General features: G+C 49.7%; 1 protein-coding gene across 4 annotated transcripts in view; it reads right to left on the bottom strand.

Annotated features, from left to right (window-relative positions):
* The window catches only part of KEAP1 (kelch like ECH associated protein 1), a 54,396-nt gene that overhangs the window by 8,002 nt on the left and 24,179 nt on the right, over positions 1–22,215 (bottom strand). For 3 of the 4 annotated variants that reach the window (XM_030197061.1, XM_030197060.1, XM_030197059.1), the window contains 2 exons: positions 19,968–20,691; positions 13,575–14,260 (listed from right to left, as the gene is read on the bottom strand). In XM_030197061.1, the coding sequence (XP_030052921.1) occupies positions 13,575–14,260; positions 19,968–20,507 (1,226 nt within the window). In that variant the 5' untranslated portion in view covers positions 20,508–20,691. Of the gene's footprint in view, positions 1–13,574; positions 14,261–19,967; positions 20,692–20,822; positions 20,941–22,215 lie in introns of those variants that run through there. The other variant, XM_030197062.1, reaches the window with a different exon arrangement.

Raw genomic sequence — 22,215 nt, 5'->3', positions numbered from 1 at the left:
GATTGCAATTATTTCTATATTTTGTTAATTTTTTGTATTTTTGTAATTACCATACTGGGACAGACCGAAGGTCCATCAAGCCCAGCATCCTGTTTCCAACAGTGGCCAATCCAGGTTACAAATACCTGGCAAGATCCCAAAAAAGTACAAAACATTTTATGCTGCTTATTCTAGAAATAAGCAGTGGATTTTCCCCATTTTAATAATAGTCTATGGACTTTTCTTTTAGGAAGCTATCCAACCCTTTTTTTTAAACCCCGCTAAGCTAACTGCTTTTACTACATTCTCTGGCAAACAATTCCAGAGTTTAATTACACATTGAGTGGGAGATCACGTGATGCACGGCTAGAAGGTGGCTGTCGTCGTGCAGAGCTCCCTCCCTGCCTGAGATATAACGGCGATAAAACGCATCGGCGAAATTGGTGATTCACCCGAAATACAGGGGAACTACCGAGCTAATATCTGGGCTAATCGAACGCGACCAAGAAAAGGCGGATGGCAGCGAAGTCGGGGAAGAAGGAGGGAACGAGAAGTCGGATCGTTGAATCCAAGATGGCGGACGCAAGGAGCGGGAGTCCGCCGACGGTGAGCTCCGCGTGGGCTGCAGAGGTAGCAGCAGAGGTATCTTTAATGCTGGAGGCTTCTGTAGACTTAAAACTACAAAGAATCACAGAACAACTACAGGGAATAGACGATAAGTTGGGCGGTATCCAGACGGAGTTTGCCCAGTACAAGCAGCGTTTATCAGATGTGGAAGACTATGTGCAGAGACAGGAAAAATCAGATAAGACCCTGAAACAAAAAGTGGAATACTTAGAGGCTAAATTGGAGGACCTTGAGAACAGGGCACGGAGGAGCAACATCAGAATGATAGGTCTTCCAGAAAATATTAAAGAAACAGACCTGAGATCGGTATTGGAATCCTGGCTCCCTACAGCACTTAACTTAACATTGGTAACAGGCCCGCTGCGTGTGGAGCGCGCCCACAGGCTGGGTCCTCTGAGAAAAGAAGAAGATCAGAGGCCCAGAGTGGTGATATTTAAAGTGCTCAATTTTGCACACAAACAGGAGATATTTCGAGCGCTCAGGAAAGTAGAGCAGCTGAAGTATGAGAACTGTGTGGTGCGTTGTTTTCAGGATTATTCCATGGCGGTGTCTCAACAGAGGAGAGCATATCGAGATGTGTGCCAACTTTTGTTCACGAAAAAAATTCAATTCGCTTTACTTTATCCTGCCCGGCTGAAGGTTTGGTATAGAGGGTCCCAGCAGTTCTTCAACACGGTGGAGGAGGCGTTGAAGTTCGCGCAACAGGCTGTGAGGGCTGAGGGACCGGCATGAATGTTCCAGTCTGGTAGACAAGAACTTTTGAAACTCAAAGGGACTGCATGAATTTGCTGCCTGAAGTTTATTTGGAGCTCGGTGTTCCTAGGAACACACTTGACAAGACCTTGTTATACCATATGCTGTAATGCAATGATATTTGTTCTATTTCTTGGGGTCTTTAAGAGGGGGATTGCATATATGATTGTTTTGTTTATATAAGCATCGGAGCCATATTTGAGTGGGAAGATAATGATGACTTGAGAAGTGTGATTGCTAATGGAACATACATAGGTGGGGGGGGAGCTCGCGTGATAGGGCTTCTCTTTAGGAGCCATGAAGGGTTTTACAGGGGATAGACAAGGGATAGGGAGGGGGAGGGGGGGGTTGGGAAGATATCCGGGAAGACTAGGGAAAAAGAATATTTGGAATGGATGGTTGAGGGGGGGAGGCCCAAGGGCTGGGAGGTCTTCTCTCTTGTTATTTGGTAAAACTAACATTGTAATTCGAATGTATGATCACTGGAATTATGAGTTCACTTAAAATAGTTTCGTGGAATGTGGGGGGGGTTTCCTCCCCTATTAAACGAACTAAAGTTCTGCAGGAGTTACAGAGACAGAGAGCCGACGTGGCCTTGCTTCAAGAGACACATCTTTCCTCTGGAGAACATGCCAAATTTAAAAGAGGATGGGTGGGATCTTTGGTGGAGGCCCCTGCGGTGGGTCGGAGGGCAGGGGTACTGATTCTCTTTCGAAAAAACATCCCACTTCGGGTCGGCTCAGTTTGGGCCGACCCGGAGGGTAGGTGGGTCCTGACTAAAGTGGAAATTAATGGCCGCCCTTTGGTCTTTTGCAATATCTATGCCCCCAATGTGTTTAATGGAAAATTTTTTCAGGACCTGATTAAGAGATTGTCTCCGCATGCAGAAGGGGAGCTGATTGTGGGGGGAGACTTTAACTTGGTATGCGACCCTCTCATGGATCGTTCCATTCCAGCTTGCCAGAGTCCGGGGGGGAGTCGTAAAGCGCTGTCCTCCTTCTGCAAAGCCCTGGCATTAGTAGATGTTTGGAGGCTGTTACATTCGTCTGAAAGGGACTACACCCATCTTTCCAGGGCACATGGTTCTCAGTCCCGCCTAGATTATTTGTTTGTCTCACACTCCTTGTTTTCTCAGGTGCAAAAGGCGGAGATTGGCCCGTACGCAGTCTCTGACCATGCGCTGATATGGTTAGCATTGATGGGTCAATTGAAGGGCCGGGACAATTGGATGTGGAGATACCCCCTGGAGTTGGTAAGAGACTCGAGATTCCATAAATATTTAAAGGATAGATGGGAGGATTATGTTTATCATAATGGAATTCATGCAAATCAACCGGCTCTGTTCTGGGAAACAGCAAAGGTTGTGTTACGAGGAGATATTATTTCTTATTCAGCCTATAAAAAGAGAGTGAGGGATAGGGAAATTGTTCGACTGGGAGGCATGGTCCAGAGGTTACGGAGAACATATGGGCACTCACCTACGGTTTCATATAGAGTGGCTCTTTTGGAGGCGCAGAAAGAATTAAATGAGTTATTACATCAGCGGGCGGCCAAGACTCAGCTCTATTATAAATATCGCCTGTTCCAATATGGTAACAAGGCAGGAAGCATGTTGGCTAGGATGGTTCGCAGGAAGGAGGGGAGCAATCGGGTCTCACAGTTAAAAGCTGGGGATGGGAAGATGGTGAGAGGGGCTAGAGATATTGCGGACACTTTTGGTAAGTTTTATGAGGCGTTATATGCCTCGGATCGGGATGTAGTGTTAGATAGCACGCTATATTTGGATAATTTGGTGTTACCTGGCCTCTCTGATCAGCAGAAGGAAGGATTGAATGCACCATTTACAGAGGGAGAGTTGATGTTGGCTTTATAACAGAGTGCTTCTCACAAGGCTCCTGGACCTGATGGTTATAGAATAGAATTTTATAAACAGTTTTACGATCAGATTCAGGGGCCTTTATTGACTTTGTTTAACTCAATGGTGACTACGCAGACGCTCCCTGCTACATTTCGAGAAGCACAAATTATTGTGATACCTAAAGAGGGGAAGAACGTGATGGACCCAGGATCTTATAGACCTATTTCTTTAATCAACGTAGATGCGAAACTGTATGCTAAAATCTTAGCCAATCGATTAGCCTTAGTTTTACCGCCCCTGGTTGAAGAGTCCCAGGTAGGTTTTGTGAGGGGAAGGACGGCAGTGAAAAATGTTCGCTCTTTGTTGACCTCTCTAGAAGTGGTAGCCAGGAGACGCCTTCCGTCGCTTTTAGTTAGCTTTGACGCGGAAAAGGCGTTTGACCGGGTCAGTTGGTCATACTTGTTTGCTGTTCTACGCACTTATGGCTTTGAGGGTTTTTTTCTAGAGGCTGTTAAGGTCCTGTACTCGGAGCCGAGTGCTTATGTGTGGGTAAATGGAGAGCATTCGAGATCTTTCCGGATTTATAGAGGGACGAGGCAGGGGTGTCCCTTATCTCCTCTTTTGTTTATTTTATCCTTGGATCCTCTTCTTCGGGAAATGATGCAGCATCCGGAGATTAGAGGAGTACAGGTAGGAGACTCTGAGTTTTTGCTCTCTGCTTTTGCAGACGATTTGCTAGTACATCTTACAGAGCCACAGTCTTCTTTGCCGGCTCTCTTGGAACTATTTACGGAGTTTGGAGATTTCGCAGGGTTCCGTCTTAATTACAGTAAATCACTAGCATTGCCCTCGGTGGAAGACCTAAAGAGTACGTGGGGAGAGGGATTTCCTCTTCGATGGGCGCCGGGATCTTTCAAATATCTCGGCCTACATATTTCGATGAAAGTCTCAGAATTATGTAGCCTGAATGTTTCTAGATTGTTGAGGAACACAACGGAGAGGTTGCGTGCTTGGCAGTCTTTACCGCTGTCTCTCAGTGGGCGGATTCAGTTATTCAGAATGGTGGAGTTCCCTAGGTGGTTATATCTATTACATATGTTGCCCCTTTATTTGAAGACAAGAGATTTGAACTTGTTGGCTAAGGTGATCAGATGCTTTTGCTGGGGAGGTAAAAAGGCAAAATTATCATTACATACATTGCAGGGGACTTGGGGGGAGGGAGGCCTGGGGCTCCCGGATTTGAGGAGGTATAACTGGGCTTGCCTCCTGCGTCATCTTGGAGATTGGTTTTTGGCGCGAGATGATTACACTTGGAGGAGGTTGGAAAGCCAATATTATGCACCATGTCATTTCCACTTTCTTCTGCAGGCTCCCAGCAAGGCACTTCCTCCTGATCTGCGTTCCAGTATACTTGTGCTCCCTTTACGGACGCTTTGGAGAGATTTGATGCGGATGTTTGGCTTGAGTAGGTGTGTTTCAGATCTACTCCCTATTCAGGGTAACCTGCTGTTTCGACCGGGCTTGGAGAATGCAGTTTTTCGGACCTGGTCGAGACATGGGATAAATCGGTTGGAGCATGTATTGAACCGGCAAGGCCATATGTTGAACCTAGGAGCGCTGGGGCTGGGATTTGATATGGGAGGTGCTTTTGCCTATGCCCAGTTAAAACATTATATAGATTCATTGGAGACAGTGGCTTTGGGCGCTGGACATTGTCGACTATTGAGACAGTTTTTTCACTCGGTACAAAGTGAACGTCTTTCTATTTCTGGGTTGCACAAAGTATTGGGGAAATTTTTGGTGCCCAAGGATCGGGAGAATATTCGTCAGAGATGGGCAGGAGACTTGGAAAGACCACATATTTCTTTAGATTTCAATGTTTTGACAGCCAGGGTACGGAGTTTGACGGGGAATGCAGGGCTTAGAGAGTGCCAATACCGCATTCTTCATAGGGCCTATTTAACGAAGGCTCAAATATTCAAGATGGGAGGAGTTTCTACACCCTTATGTGGGAAGTGTGGGAGGGCCCCGGGATCCTTTTTTCATTGTTTATGGAGCTGCTATAAAGTGAGACATTTTTGGGATGCCATTGCCCAATATCTGGCGGATCTCTTGGACTTGAGAATCATGTGCTCCCCAATGGGGATTTTATTGGATAAATATGAAGCTTTTCTGTTGCAGAGGGGACCAGCCCGTCAATTGGTTCGGAAGGCCTTCTTGATTGGTAAGAGGCTAATAATGAGTCAGTGGGTGGCGGAGACCTCTCCGGATTTCTGGCACTGGCGCAACAAGCTACACGAATTTGTGTTGTTTGAGAGGAGAGGGGTGGGAAGCTCCCCGGGGAGGCTGAGGAGATTCTTGGACGTTTGGGGGCCCTATATTCAGAGTCTGTCTCCTAAAGGGCGAAGTTTAATGGTGAACTCGCTTTAGCCACATATTGCGCTTGGATCATCCTTTGTGGTAAATAGTTAGAAGTCTGGATATCTCTCAACAAGGGGTGGGGGGTAGGGGGGGGGGGGAGGGAGGGATCTTCTAACAGGGGAGAAGGGAGGGTTATGCTAACACTTCGATGATAATTGTTGTTTGTAAAGTTACAATAATGAGAACTATTGATACAGTGTGGCTGGGGGGGGGGGGGGGGGGGACAGGAATGTTGAAAATATGATGACTGTAAGTAGTGGGGTATATTTGTTATGTTACGATTGTGAGTTGGCAATATCATAATGCCATTACGATGCTGAAGTGGATTTGTACCTTCTAATTCATCAATAAAAACCGTTGAAACATAATTACACATTGAGTGAAGAAATATTTTCTAAGATTTGTTTTAAATTTACTGCATATCCTTTATTTTCTTGTGATAAAAATTATTCCTTTCTACCATGTGCTTATATTAATGCCAGGTCTGTGGGTAATACATGTCACATTATTAAAGTCTGGATAGAAGCTAATCAACCAGGTGGGTAATAAATTTCATATTAAAGACTGTATAGTTGTTCAATATATACTTGTAGCCTGGGCAGTTTTCAAATGCTAATGAACTTGGAAACGGACTGGGGCAGGAAAGCTGCTCTTCTGGCTGGATCTTACCACGGCAGCCACAGGCTGCGTACCCTTTGTAGCGCTATATAAATGCTAAATAGTAGTAGTAGTAAAACACGTTGTAAGATCAATATCACTTGTGAAGAGAGTGTGTGGTGAAAACCATGACTCCTGTACCACTGGAAAGGGGAGGGGATGGGCTTCGATATACTGCCTTTCTGTGGTTACAATCAAAACGGTTTACATATTATATACAGGTCCTTATTTTGTACCTGGGGCAATGGAGGATTAAATGACTTGCCCAGTGTCGCAAGGAGCTGCAGTGGAAATTGAACCCAGTTATCCTGGTTCTCAAGCCACTGCACTAACCATTAGGCTACCCCTCTACTGTATGTGGACATTAAATAAAACAGAGCCAGTGGAAATGTAAAATGTCTGATACCCCATCAATTGTAAATTTTTTAAATACCAAAGAGCAGTGATCTGCCAACTATGCTGCTCCCATCTCTGCTCCCCTCAAAACCCCAATATCAACTACTAAGAATGAGTCTGGTCTTGCCACACTCACTGCCTCTGCGGAAGTCCGTTCCAGGAACCCCTAGCCCTGAAAGCCGCCAATGGCCTACAGGAAGTAGAGGCTAAGGACCTTCAGAACCTGTTTCTTCAAGAAGGGCGCAAAGTGGAACACGCAACTGAAAAACACCCTACTTCTCAAGCTGCAAAACCAATTGAAGCCACTCTGTTTTTAAAGTCATATTATCCTCCTTGCCTCCTGCAATCCATAAGGGTCCCCTTCCTTCCAAGTATACTGCAAAGTCAGAAGTCTGACGCCAGGTCCTGGAGGTTTTCTGGTAAGTAGAGCAGTGAACAACCATGGTGAAATTAGGCCTTACCTGCTAATTTTCTTTCCTCTAGACCCTCCAGACCGGTCAAGACGCTTGGGTTATGCATGCCTACCAGCAGAGGGAGACTGAGAACACTAACTTCAAACTGAGTACATATAACCTGTGCTAGCCCTCTATCTCCAGTATACACTTAGCAAAGCAGAGAAACAAATCCCTGGAACAGTAACTCTGAAACTAATGAAACCCCTGTACCTGGAAAACTAACAGTTAAACACCAACAGTGTGCTTAAACAGATGAAACGCCCAGGCGTCCCACTCTGCAGAATATTAGAGTCAAAGAAAATTCTCCGACCATACTGAATATAAATGAACAGACATAGCAGAACACGGCTCAAAATACTTCTGATAATTGACACGGCTGAAAAATACTTCTGATAAGAGACAGGGCGGGCTCTTGACCGGTCTGGAGGGTCTAGAGGAAAGAAAATTAGCAGGTAAGGCCTAATTTCACCTTCCTCAGCAACCCTCCAGACCGGTCAAGACGCTTGGGAAGTACCAAAGCAGTAGACACATTAAGGGTGGGACCCACGAAAAGCAGAAGACAACACAGCCGCTCCAAACCGAGCATCCTCTTTTGCCTGCACATCAATCCTATAATGCTTTACAAAAGAATGAATGGACGACCACGCCGCCGCCTTACAAATGTCCTGCGGAGGAATAAAACTACTTTCCGCCCAAGAAGCGGCTACCCCCCGAGTAGAGTGTGCCTTCAGTACCGAGGGAACTGCCCGACGCTTCAACAAATACGCCGAGGCAATAGTCTCCTTCAACCATCTAGCCAGAGTAGCCTTGGAAGCCGCTTCCCCCTTTCTGGGACCTCCAAACAAAATGAACAAACGATCCGACGCTCGGAAGGCCTGCGTTCTGCTCAAATACGACCGCAAGATGCGTCGAACGTCCAACTTAGCCAGACGACGTTGAGAGAGATCACCAGACCTATCCCCCAACACTGGTAACGAGATCACCTGATTTACATGAAAGGAGGATACCACCTTAGGAACAAACGAAGGAACTGTCCGCAAAGTCACTTTCTCCTTAGCCAAGGAGAGAAAAGGCTCTCTACAAGACAAAGCCTGTAGCTCCGAAATTCTACGCGCCGACGTAATGGCCACCAGAAACACTGTCTTTAAAGTAAGATCTTTACACGAGATGGAAGCCAACGGTTCAAACGGAGGGCCTACCAGAGCCTCCAAGACCAAATTCAAATCCCAAGGCGGAACCGTCGGCCGACGAGGCGGACGAAGCAACTTGACAGCTTTCAAGAACCGGCCCACGTCCGGCGAAGCCGCCAAGGAAAACCCCTGAATCTTTCCCCGGAAACAAGACAACGCTGAAACCTGTACTTTCAGGGAGGAGAGCGAGAGCCCCCTGTCAAGACCGTCCTGCAGGAACTCCAAAACTTCCGCGACCGAAACACGTAGAGGAACATAATCCCGCTCTTGACACCAGTTCTCAAAAATGCGCCACACCCGCACATAAGCCAAAGAAGTAGACCTCTTACGAGAGCGCAACATGGTATCAATTACCCTGGCCGAAAAACCTTTCTTCCTTAATCTGAGCCTCTCAAGAGCCAGGCCGTAAGCGAGAATGGAGCAGGGTCGGCCATCTCGATCGGCCCCTGAACCAATCTCACCCTGGGCCCCAACGGAATCGGAGCCTGCACTAATAACCGAACCAGGTCTCCGTACCACGGACGTCGAGGCCAATTGGGCGCAATCAGAACCACTAGACCTGCATGGCGCCCGATCCGCTGCACCACGCGGCCCACCAGCGGCCACGGCGGGAATACATAGAGCAACTGTTGAGTCGGCCACGGGAGCACTAACGCGTCGATGCCCTCGGCCCGAGGATCTCTTCGACGACTGAAGAAGCGAGCGACCTGAGCATTGTCGGCCGATGCCATGAGATCCAGCACCGGCCGACCCCATGCCAACACCAGACGATTGAACACTGAGGGATGGAGGGACCACTCCCCGGGGTCTAACGTGTGCCTGCTTAGAAAATCCGCGCTCACGTTGTCCACCCCTGCCACGTGTCCCGCCGAGAGACCCTGAAGATGAGCTTCTGCCCACAACATTAACTCCGCTGCCTCCACAGCTAACGCTTGGCTCTTCGTTCCCCCCTGCCGATTTACATATGCGACGGCCGTGGCATTGTCGGAAAGAACCCTGACTGCCTTGCCTTCTAACAGGCTGTGAAAGGACCGAAGAGCCAACCGAATTGCTCGAGTCTCCAGGCGATTGATGGACCAAGATGCTTCCTCCAACGTCCATCGGCCCTGGGCTACCTGACCCAGGCAATGCGCTCCCCAGCCCGAGAGACTCGCATCCGTGGTCAGCACTGTCCAATTGGGAGCGTCCAGCGACATGCCCTTCGCTAGATTCGGCGAGTGGAGCCACCAGCGGAGGCTGCGACGGGCAACCCCCGACAGAGGGAAACTCTCCTCCAGGTCCTGAGACTGCGGGGACCAACGAGACAACAAGGCTCTCTGTAAGTCTCTCATATGGGCCCTGGCCCAAGGAACCACCTCTATTGTTGCTGCCATCAGCCCCAACACCTGAAGATACGCCCGAGCCGAAGGCGCCCTCTGCGCTCGGAGCAGACGGATCTGTCCCTGCAGCTTGGAAATGCGAGGAGCTGTCAAAAACACCCGGCCCTTCTTCGTGTCGAAGCGAACTCCCAGATACTCTAGGGACTGGGAAGGCACCAGGTGACACTTTGCCAGATTGACCACCCAACCGAGCGACTGTAAGAAGGTCACCACACGGCCGGTGGCCTCCTCGCTCTCTGACCTTGATTTGGCCCGAATCAACCAGTCGTCCAGATACGGATGAACCAAAATGCCCTGCAAGCGTAGCGCCGCCGCCACCACCACCATCACCTTGGAGAAGGTGCGAGGCGCAGTCGCCAGACCGAATGGAAGCGCACAAAACTGAAAATGTCTCCCTAAGACCACAAAGCGAAGAAAACGCTGGTGCGCCTCTAGAATGGGAATGTGTAAGTAAGCCTCTGTCAGGTCTAGAGACGTCAGAAACTCTCCTTCTTGCACCGCTACAATAACTGAGCGCAATGTCTCCATCCGAAAGGAGGGAACCTTTAGAGCAGCATTGACCTTCTTGAGGTCTAAAATGGGCCGGAAGGCACCCTCTTCCTTCTTGGGCACCACGAAGTAAATGGAGTAACAGCCCGTACCCCTTTCTAACCTTGGGACAGGTACCACCGCCCCTAAATCGATTAGACGCGACAGAGTGGTCCGTACTGCTCTTGCCTTGTATCTTGAATGACAGGGAGACACGAGAAAGAAATCGGAGAGGGGACTGTCGAATTCTAGGGCGTACCCGTCTCGCACTATCTGTAGGACCCACTGGTCTGACGTAATCTGGACCCACCTCTGGTAAAACAAGCGCAAGCGAGCCCCCACGCGAACCAGAGGCTGGGTCCCCAAACCATCATTGAGACCCACGGGACGTACCGGACGCTCCCGAAGAGAAGCCTCGCCCCCCGCGACGGCCACCTCGAAAGGGCTGGGTTCTCTGGAAAAACCGACCCCTAGTCCCCCCAGAAGACCTACCGGGCCGATAACGTCTAGCCTCCTGAAAACGCCCCCGCCCTGCTGCCCCCTTAGACACCTTGGGACGAAGCTCAGGAAGCCGGGGGGCCTTAGCATCACCCAGACCCCTCACCAACTTATCCAATTCCTCCCCGAAGAGCAGAGAGCCCCTAAAAGGGAGGGAACAAAGTTTAGTCTTGGAGGCGGCATCGGCCACCCAGCCCCGCAACCACAGGGCCCGCCTAGCTGCCACCGCAAAGGTCATGTTCTTAGCAGATGCCCTCAACAAATCGTACAGCGCATCCGCCAAGAACGACGACCCCATCTCCAACTTGGCCAGATCTTGAACAAGAGAAGCCCTATCAGCCTGCGGGCTATCCAGGAGCCTCTCCGCCCAGCGAAAACAGGCCCGAGCCACCAGACCTCCACAAACAGACGCTTGAAGCGCCAAGGCAGACAGATCAAAACTCCGCTTTAGAAAGGTCTCCAATTTCCTATCCTGAGGGTCCCGCAACGCGGCCCCCCCATCCACTGGAATAGCAGTAGCCTTAGTCACTGCCGTCACCACGGCATCCACCGTCGGGGGCCTGAGAGACTCTCTGTCCTCCTGAGGAATAGGATAGAGCTTGGTCATAGCCCGAGCCACCTTACACTGAGCCTCCGGCGAATGCCACTCCTGCGTGATCATGTCTCTCAAGTCCGCATTCATAGGGAAAGAACGAGAGACCCGCCTGATCCCCTTAACCAAAGGATCCACCTGCTTCCCATCCCCAATGGGAGCCGCCGCAGGATCAAACCTTAAAGTGGCGGACACCTGCTCAATGAGGTCAGATAATTCATCCCTGTGAAAAATCCTAACCACAGAGGGGTCTTCCCCAGGCAAAGACAGGTCCCCATCCTGCCCTGCCACCGACCCCTCCTCCTCTTCCAGGGGGCTAAAATCACCCTCAGAATCCGGAGGGGAAAAGACCTCTACCTCTTCCGAGCACTCCACTCGAGGTCTTTTAGCGGTAGCCCCCCCCAATCTAGGACTAAGGGACTCCGCACCCGATGGTCCCGCCTTCCAAGCCTGAAATAAACTCCAAACAAACTCTGGAGGGAACCCCGTGCTGCCCGAGGCCTCCCCCCCAGCGGGACTCGAAATCGGGAGAGACTGAGGCCCCACGACCGTCTCAGCGCTCAAAAGGCCTGAATCCAAGATGGCGGCGGTTCCCGCCAAAATCGGAACCGCCGCTGAAGCGCCAAACTGAGCCGCCGCAACCTCCTGCGATCCCGCCGAAGGAACCTCCGCTGCTAACACCGGTGGCGCGGGGGATAGGGCCTTGGGCTCTCCACAGAACCGGCAGGAACCGCCAGCCGCGTCTACACCCCGACGCGCACACAGCCGGCAACGAAGCAACTTTCCTGACATACTCGCGCCTCAGAAAACAGCTGATTACAACAACCGGCGAACAGCAAATAAAAGAAAAAGCACTCACCGGCGCTTAATTAGTGGCTCAGCTCTCCCAGACCAGCTGAACACCTCCAGAAACACCGGAGTGCAGCTCCTGCAGCTCTCCACACGAGGTGTGCTCTTTTTTTTTTTTTTTTTTTTTTTTTTAAACTTTATTTGAGCCCTGCTGCTATTATCTGTATGGCACTCAAGGCTGCAGGATTAACACTGCAGCCGAGGCACAACGCTGCCCAAAACGGGAGAGCCAGTCGGGGGGAGGGACCCGGCCACCCGGGTGTGACACCCCAGAGGGGACAATGGCAGGCCCCACCGGACCTACCAACCCCTTGCACACCACAGCTATTCCAGGCACAGGGATTAACACTGTTCTTCCATCAATCTATCCCCAGAAACCAACTGAAGATTAACTAATCTCACAACAAGGACCTAAATCCTACCAGACCGGACAAGCTGCACAGGCTGCATGTCTACCCTCTGCTGAGACTGAGAAAATACTGGAGATAGAGGGCTAGCACAGGTTATATGTACTCAGTTTGAAGTTAGTGTTCTCAGTCTCCCTCTGCTGGTAGGCATGCATAACCCAAGCGTCTTGACCGGTCTGGAGGGTTGCTGAGGAACTTGCAAGTTAAGCCACAGACATCTGTGTCCCAGAACCTGCATCCAGACACAGGATCACATACACCGGGAGAACAATAAAGGGCTTTGTCTAGCTTGCAATATCAAACTAAACAGGTCTGAATTAAGTATTTGAAAATGATAAGGCCTTGCTTTATGTTTGGCTTCTTTGGTGTGGACAGAAAAGATCAACATGTGTAACTGTATAATCTTTAAAACTTCCAGAACTGTCTTATAATGTCTTTTGCATTAACACCATCATGTATTTCACCACCATGTAACACAAAACCCTCTGTAAACCAAATGTATATTCACTTCTATTTCCAGTATCCATGATGAATTGTAAGCCACATTGAGCCTGCAAAGAGGTGGGATAATGTGGGATACAAATGCAATAAATAAAAAATAAAATAAATAAAGTATGGTTCCTCTATGCATAATTGGACAATATTCCTATATGAAACAATATTTTTTAGATAATAACAGGTTTAAAATTTGTGTCTTTTTATAATTTATACTTTACATTTTGTAGTCTATTGGATAGGCTCCTGTTTTCTGTTGAAACTGTTATTTTAAGTTATTTTATTCCATTTATATATTTTTTTTTCTGTAAAAATTTAATGTTTATCATCTTTTTATGTATTATGTATGATTTTTATATGTTTTTTAGACTCCTGAGGCAGGCCTGTGGCCGAAACACACATCTGTGTCAAGTCTGCCTTAACGTTTGTTTATTGTTCAACGCAGTTGCCCCAGTTTCTGTAGTGTGCTTCCTCTATGCATAAGCCTTACCTTTCCACGCTGTTGTGATGGATGCAGCCATGGGACCCCCCCACTGCAAAGATCATCCCATCGATCACCCCCACCCCGATGCGGTTGCGGGGCATGCTCATGGGTGCACAGGGGGACCACCGATTGTTCATGGGGTTATAGCAGTCCAGGGCGTTGGAGTCTGTGTTCCCATCCGGGCCGTTGTTCCTTCCGCCCACGGCATAGAAAAGCCCACCCACCACGCAGCCTGAAAGGCCGCTGCGTGGGACCTGCAGGTCAGCCAGCCTCAGCCAGGTCTCATTAAAGGGATTGTAAGCCTCCAGGTAGCTCAAAGATTGGTCGAAGTATCCCCCGGCTGTATAGATGAGCTGAGGGACCCGGGGGGTCCGGCACGGTAGCAGCTTGGTGGGTTTGTGCAGCGTGAGGTCCTGGAAGATCTTGGCCAAGTAGTCCTTGCAGCGTGAATCGAAGCGCAGGATCTCGCATTTCTGGAGCTGCAGCTGCAGGAAATGCGGGGTGAGGGAATGGCAGCGTACGGCTCGCAACAGTGCCTGAGCGTAAGGCCGCCGACTCTCGCAGTCGTGTTTGATCCAGTTGATACAGGCATGGAAGACCTCAGACTCGCAGCGCACGTTCAAATCATCCCGGCTGATCAATGTGGCCAACTGGCAGGGCGACAGATTGAAAAACTCCTCCTGCTTTGCCACCTGAAACAGAACGAGAAAGAACAGGCTAAGTAAGCTCTACCAGGAAAGTACCGACTGACCTGTTTCAGAACAATGGATAAGCCTCAACTCTTAGCATGACAGCCTCTGCCTCAACGTCACCTATTTCTTAATGGGTCTGCATTTTGGAGTGAAATCCCAGCCAGCTCAAATGCTACATGATCCAAATAGTTGACGGTGGGTGGACAAGTGGAGGTGTGGGGGGAGGAGCTCGCCCATTCATTCAGAGATTTCCCCAATCACCCCCACCCCTAAACACTAGTGTAGGATGAAGGATAACCCCAGCAATTTAAAGGTATAATATCCTGGTCCTCTTTGGGTTAAGTGCCATGGACGTCACAGACAGAGAAATAAATGACTCAGTGTTTCCAGGAAAGATTTGTTCTTGGTACAAGTTACATGACTCATGCTCTAGTTAGGACAAACTAGCAAACAAGCCTCCCTCTCTCTACCCCCCCCCCCCCCCCTGCTTTCTGTTTCATTTCCAAGAGGAAACAGGTGAGTTTAAAAAGTCCTGCAGTCTCACCACTGCCAAGCAAAGAAAATGATAACAGTGATGTTGGGCTGTTTGTCATCACTTGAGACACCTTAATATGAAAGTTCCTATCCTGGATCTGAGTGAAAGATATATATATTTTTTTAATAAACAACCAGTCAAGTGAAGAGACAGCAGTCCCTTGAGATACCCAAGGTTTGGATACAGCATGAACAGCTAAACAGAGTGCACAGGGCAGGAGACGGCAGCATGTGGATGCCCTGAAAAGATGAAGACAGCATCTCCAAGAAGCAGGAAAAAGGCTTCATTAACCAACAAGCAGGGAAGGAACTTGTGCCACCTGCTTTTCCACTGAGGAACGAAACCCGCTAAGGTATTTCATCCCCTTGTGATGGCTTTATGCCTCTCCCCATCCCAGTGTGAAGACAGCACAGAGTTTCTGGAGAATTTCTCAGCCACAGCTGCTATGACATCAGAGATAGCAATGCTGCAAGGATCAGGCGTGATGCATGTTCAAGTGTATTTCCTATTACCTTGGGAAGCCATCCTGCGCTGTCACTGCAGGGCAAAGGTGGTGAGTTTCAGCTGGTCAGTACTGAAGGTCCTGGATAATCATCTCTGCACGCTTGGGGCTAATAAGAGGCAGTGTAAATAAAATAAAATAAAAAAAAGACTTCCTCTTTCCATGTGAAGGTGTTTCCAAAGGGTTGGAGGAAGAGCCATCCCTCCTAACCAAGGGGAAACTTTTTCATAGACGTTCCAGAACAGAACCTTGACTTATTCACCTGACATTATACATTATTGCTTTAGTAATTACTATTCAGACCACTTTATCTGAAAATCACACCATGCTATTATCTGTTCATCTTTCCTCAGCATTTGATCTCATTGATCACGCCTTGCTTTTGCGGACTGGGGGAGTGGCCTAATGGTTAGTGTAGTGGGTTGCAGACTTGGGGAACTGGGTTCAGTTCCCTCTGCAGTTCCGTGTGACCCTGGGCAAGTCACTTAACCCTCCGCTGCCCCAGGTACAACAGCAGTACAATGTACTAGCTAGACTGTGAGCCCAATAGGGACAGACCCAGTATATGTAAAATGAAAGTGTAAATTGCTTAGATTTAAGCGGTATATAAATACTCAAATGAATGAATATTGGTGAAACTGGTACAGCATGGTGCTGGTTTCAATCTTATTTGAGTAAGGGTGGAACGACACCCTGGGCAAGATGCACTAAAAAATCGTTAGAGCCCTTCCCTTACCGATTCCCTTAGCGAATTGGTAAGGAACGGGCATGCATTAAGGAAAGGGAATGCAAATGAGCTGCTCGTTGTAGCTCACTTGCATTCTCTATTCCATCGGAAAACAGTCGGCCGGTCGAGCATGCGCAGAGCAGCCAAGCGTTATGCTGGCTGCTCTGCGCATGCCAAGGACGTCCTTCACTAAAAAAAAAAAAAAAAATAAGACGAGCTTCACTCAGCTGAGAGACCTGGAAGTCTCTCTCAGTGCGTTTAGCTTAGCCCCCCCCCCCCCCCCAGGTCGCCGCCGCTCCCCCCTGCATTGAAATGACAGCTTCCCGCAGCCCCGCCATCCTCCACACACCCGGGGCCCCGCCCCCCCCCGATGTCGTCGCCACCGCCGCTCCCCCTCCACCCGCCCCCCTATGTCTGCCACCGTGCCGGACCCTCACAGCGCCTCTCACCTCCGTGTGAAAGCGCTGCAGCAGGCAACAGCTGATTGCTTCCCTTCGGGCTTCCCGCCTTTCCTCCCTGGCCCGCCCTCGTCTGACGTAAGTAGCTTACGTCAGACAATGGAGGGAAGCCCGAAGGGAAGCGATCAGCTGTTGCTTGCTGCAGCGCTTTCAGACGGAGGTGAGAGGCGCTGTGAGGGCCTGGCCTGGTGGCTGACGGAGGGTGGGCGGGTGGAGGGGGGAGCGGCGGCGAGGACCTCAGGGTGGGCAGCGGAGGATGGTGGGGAGGCCGGGGCTGCGGGAAGCTGTCATTTCAATGCAGGGGGGAGGGGGAGCGGCGGCTACCTCGGGGGGGGGGGGGGGGGGGGACCTGAGCTAAACGTGCTGTGAGAGACTTCCAGGTCTCTCAGCTGAGTGAAGCACGTCCATAAAGGACGTACCTGACGAGCACTTTTTTCCCCGATTTTTTTTTTTTTGTAACATTTATAGACGTTTTTCAATCCCACGCAGCCCCAACGAAAGGTACAGACCTCTCATTAGATTTTCCAGCATTAAGGCAATCGGAAAAAGTTAGTGTATTTCATTACAATAGGGTTTCTACACAATTTGCTCATCTGCATTCCGTTTTCGTTAGCTGCTACCGTCGTCGGAAAATGGCTCGGAGAAGTCTTTAGTGCATGCCAGGGTTTTCTACTTGCTTGTTAATGGCTCGTTAAGTTTAGTGCATTTCTTTTTTCACTACCCTCTCTTTCTCCTTCTTTCCTAGTATCTTTTTCTACCTTTTCTATATGTATTGTACTTCATTCCCTTCTATGGCTCTCCTGAACTGCTTTGATACCCTGTCTCCAAGGGGCTGGTTTTAATTTTAAACACTGAATGCAGATGCTGGGCTAGGGCTGCACAAAACAGCTGGAGGAGGGGGAAGGCTGGGGTGATAAAAAAGGATGGCAAGGAAGTAGATTTATATGTTAACGGGACTTGGTTTATTAAGAAAGGGGCAGGGAACAACGCTAACACTTCCCTCCCACTTAGGGTTACCATTTCTTCCCAAGTCAGCTGATTAGGCTGCTCTGGTTCTATTGCCCTGTGTGCTGGGACTGGCTTCTAATTTGCTTAAGTAAAGCAGGACGGTAAAAGTCTGCCTGCAATGGAGTGAAGCCAGGAACAAGTCGGGAAGCTCTTCTCTTTGTGACAAAAGAACTTTGCTGCTCCACCCCCACCCCCAAGCTGGTGAGTTATGAAGGCATCATGGGTGTATTAAGCCTGGCTGCAGAGGAAGCTGCTCACTAGTGGCGGAGTGGGGGGGGGGGGGGGAATCATGATTTCACATCCCCCCTCCCCGGCCACTACTGAGCAGCTTCCTCTGCAACCAGGCTTAAAACACTCATGATCCCTTCATAACTCACCAGCTGGGGGGAGGAGGGAAGAACAGCAAGAAAAGAAAAAGAAAAAGCTTCCTGACTGGATCCTGGCTTCAGTCCACTGCAGGCTTTTTACCCCCCCCCCCCCCCCCCCCCCGCTTTACTTAAGCAAATTAGAAGCCCGTCCCAGCACACAGTGCAAGAAAACCAGAACTGGATGATCCTATTCTGACCTGGGAAGAGGTAGTAATCCTAAGTGGGAGGGAAGGGTTAGCACCACTCCCTGCCCCTCGTCCCACTATAATGTCAACCTGCTTTTCTGCCGTCTTGTCACACCGCCCCAGCCTTCCCCACCCCGCTCCCAACAAAAATCGCTGCCACCCAAAAGAAAAGAAACCCAACACACATATTTATTGCTGCTTTGTGAAATGAAATTGATCAGCACGCAGAAAGAAAAATGGCTCCTTTATCCCTTTCTCTGCAAACTCCATGGCACAAAAGTTCATTCAAACTCAGTTTCATGTGCATCTCTTTGTATGAGCTTGTGCAGCATGCTGATGGCGAACACGGTTCACCTTCAAGATTTCCGACAGCAATGTTTAGCACATGCTTGTGTGAAAAACAAAACAAAAAAAGGCAACAAATCAAGTACAGACTATTCACACAGGATTACAGACCAGCACCTATCAAACCAGGGGCTTAGTCAGACTTCGGCGGGGGGGGGGGAGGTCCAGAGCCCGAGGTGAGGGGGCACATTTTAGCCCCCCCCCCGCGCCGCTGCCCCCCCCCCGCCACTTTTGACCCCACCCCAGTGCCACTGCCCCTCCCCGTCCCTTTTGACCCCCCCTCCTCCCACCGCCAACCCTCCCCTGCCAGGTACCTTTGCTGGCAGGGGTCCCCAACCCCCGCCAGCCAAAGTCTACTTCAGCGCCGGTCTCCGAGTCCAGGCCGTTCGCTGATCTGGATTCTGTTTCTGTGAGTCCTGACGTCCTGCGGACTCACACAAACAGAATCCAGATCAGCAACGCGCCGGAGACCAGTGGGGACCCCCGCCAGCAAAGGTATCTGGGGGGGGGGAGGGTGAAAGCAGGGGGACCAAGGCTAAATCTGCGGGGGCCCATGCCCCCACCTAGCTACGCCCCTGTATCAAACTCATGCACATTTGTATAATGAATTTACATGAAAGATTTTTCCATCACCGAGTAAGACTAGCAAAAAGGCGGCCTGCAACTTTCTGAAGCACCTCTGGCAGGACAGCTTTGGGCTGACTTATCCTGCTGTCTATGGAGAATGTACCTCACAAGAATCAGGACATCGCCCTTGTAACACCCACTTCAGTACCTTCCAGTTCATTACTGTCTGCTCTCACTGCTCCAGAGCAAGTAGATTGTGATGTGAAAACTCTGTCCAGCTCACCCTCGTCAACCATTCACTGTACACAGTGCCTTTTCCTTTCCTACTGTGCACCCAGCAAACACAGAAGTGTCCCAGGACAGATACTTAGCCAAATAATCGGCACAAGCAAGCTTCCTCAGCACTAGGGTGCTTTAGGCCATCCTAAAAGTAATCCTTCCGTCTTTAAAGATATGAACAGCAAAACATCTCTGGGGTCTCTGAAAACTCCTCATACAGTGGGGAGGAGAAGATCCGCAAGGCTGTTTCAGCAGCACAGCATGATACAGCCATCATGATCAGCCCCTCTTATCTTGTGCAACGATGTCGCCACAGCTGGCCCTCCTGTCCATGTCCAAAACAGTCCCCACTTTCTAATATTTAGTACCATCTCCTTTTCTATTTGCACATTTTGGAGAGTGGGGTGGTAGTTTAAAATACTTTTTATATTACTTTGTACAATATATTGATCTCTGGATAAAACTACCTTTCTGTGCACATTCTGGCATTGTTTACTAGTTTAAAAAAAAAAGCATCAGTTTTGTTTTTTACTTTTTCTACATGTGGTTACTGCAGAGGGAAACTGTAATATGATGCACAGGCTGTGGAGCAAAGATTTCAGCAAATACAAAACCCCCCAAAGCCTTGCCTTCATCTTTCAATCCGCTCTATGATATTGTCCCTCCTCCACACCCCACCCTCATCCAACCCATGAGGACACTGCAGGTGTCTCCCCCTCCTTCTGCCACCTACCTCACTAAAGTGCATGTGGATGTATTCTTGGGCTTTCTGATGCAGCTCCTCACAACCAATCTGCTCGGCGAAGCTGGCAATCCCGATGGCATTGCTGGGGTCCAGCTGCTGGACCAGGAAGTCACAACAGGCCTTCACTACGCTGTCCATCTGGTACATGACAGCCCCATTCATCACATGGATGACGCACTTCTCCCCCACCGAGATGCTGGCGGTGTAGGCAAACTCAATGAGGCGCTCCATCACCTTGGGATGGATGCCCTCGATGGGTACCACCTCCATGCCGCACTCTTTCAGCCCGTTGGTGAACATGGCCCTGAAGACAGGGCTGCTGGAAGCCAGCACCACTTTGTGAGCCATGAAGTCTGCTTCTTCTGCGTCGTACTTGACGCGGAGGGTGACGTCACAGAGCAGCTGGCCCATCCGCAGTTCGTTCATGATCTCGAAGGCTTGTTTGGTGTGATCTTCCAGCGTGTAGCTGAAGTAGCGGTTCCCATTCTGTGAAGGTGTCACCTCGGCCTTGCACTCTGTGGCGTACATCACAGCATGTGGCTCCCGGGCATCGCTGGCAGTCCAAAACAAACAAGAAAAAAAAAAAAGATTCCACAGTACACCCCAATAAACGGTCCAAAGGTCCCAGAAAATCTCCAAGAAGGGACCGACTGCTTACGAGCCGGCCATGTGAGCCTTCGGTAAACCACTCATTTCATTTGGAAGCAGGTGCCTGTGGAAACAAATAAAAACAACCATCAGCTGGGTATAGGATTCAGAAACTGCAAAACAACTGTTCAGTACCAGGTTACAGAAAGGAATGAAGGTGCTCAGAGGTGGCAGGGAGGAGTGGGGGACACAGACCATCACAGGACAAGTGGCATCAGCTGAACACTGCCCATCACCTCCTGATAGGGTCTGGAACGAACACAGGCTTTACAAAGGGGTGGTGGGCACAGGGTACTAAGAAGGCGGGGGGCGGGTGCACAAATTAATTCTGCAGGGAGCAGCCAGACCCTGTGAAGCCAGAGGTCCTGGGCTATTTCTCCACTTGCTTGCTCCCTTTAAACCAGAGAGCCTTCCGAGTTCCTGGGCAAACCCTTCTCTCCCCAGCAGGGCACAATGACAAAGCAGAAAGTGCCTGGGAGGAGCAGGAGCTGTCTGCAGCCTGCTCTTCCCTAAGGTTTCACAGGTCCAGAGCTCATAGGGCCAAGGAGCAAGATGAGGAAATCTTGCTTCAAAGAAAAAGGTGGTGGATAGGCAGAAGGACCTCTCAGGAAAGGAGGTGGGTGCAAAAGTATCAGAGAAATTAAGCAAGCCTTGTGCAGGTACACATTGTCCCCAGTCACTAATGAATGAGGCAGAAAGGTCAACAAACTATAACACTGACTGAGCAGTTTAGAGTAAAGGAAGGGAAGGGAAACCCAGTCATCTGCAAAGGCATCAGAAAGGAGCTGCGTATAAAGTGCAGAGACCTCAGGACACTGATCCACTGCCCTGTTTAGGGTCTTCTGGATAAAGTTTATTGCAGAAGCCACAGAAACTTAGTTCTGTGGCTCCTGAAATAAAGTTCCTGAAAGTTATTGGAAACCACACTGCGCTTTCTCTGGAATGAGTGAAAACAGAGTTCCAGGGAGCTACTCATCACATCACAAGGGGCCGTGCCTGTCCCCCCACCCAATAGACGGCTGGCAGGGAAGTACGGATGGTCCATTTGAACAACATTTAAGATCACGGTGCTTCCCCATCTCCATCTCATAAGCAACAGCGGTAAAATCTCCCCCCCCCCCCCCCCCCAGAACTGGGTTTAAACCAGTTTTGCATGAAGAAAAAGCATAGGAACTGCAAGGTCCACCTGTGTGCTGGGTAAACCCAGGTCTGGCCCCCTATCCCAGACTCCCACCATCCATCTGTATATGTCAGGCTCCGGCTCGGTTAAAGATTAACAACCACTGCAAATTCCAGTGACACAGCACAGCGCTCAAGCTCAGATAGCATGCCCCCAATATTCTGTGAACTTTCTAAGTCCATCCTATCTCCTGTGCCTGCTTGAAAAGGGAGAGGACAAGGGGGATGGGGTGCTGGCCACACTAGGAGGCTAACCAAGGAACAAGCTAGCTGAGGAACCTCCAGAAGACCACCAGCACTAAACGTTCTGGAACTAGAACCTTATTTCCCTCTGTCGAGGAGACAGAACACAGCTTAGTTACCCTCATCCCAGTAGGCTCTGCAGTATCCAAGATGCCTACACATACAA

The sequence above is a fragment of the Microcaecilia unicolor genome, chromosome 3, assembly GCF_901765095.1.
Source record: "Microcaecilia unicolor chromosome 3, aMicUni1.1, whole genome shotgun sequence".
In the NCBI taxonomy this organism is placed as follows: Eukaryota; Metazoa; Chordata; class Amphibia; order Gymnophiona; family Siphonopidae; genus Microcaecilia; species Microcaecilia unicolor.
The sequence above is the reverse complement of the archived record's forward strand: the minus strand, read 5'-3'. Positions and strand labels throughout refer to the sequence as shown.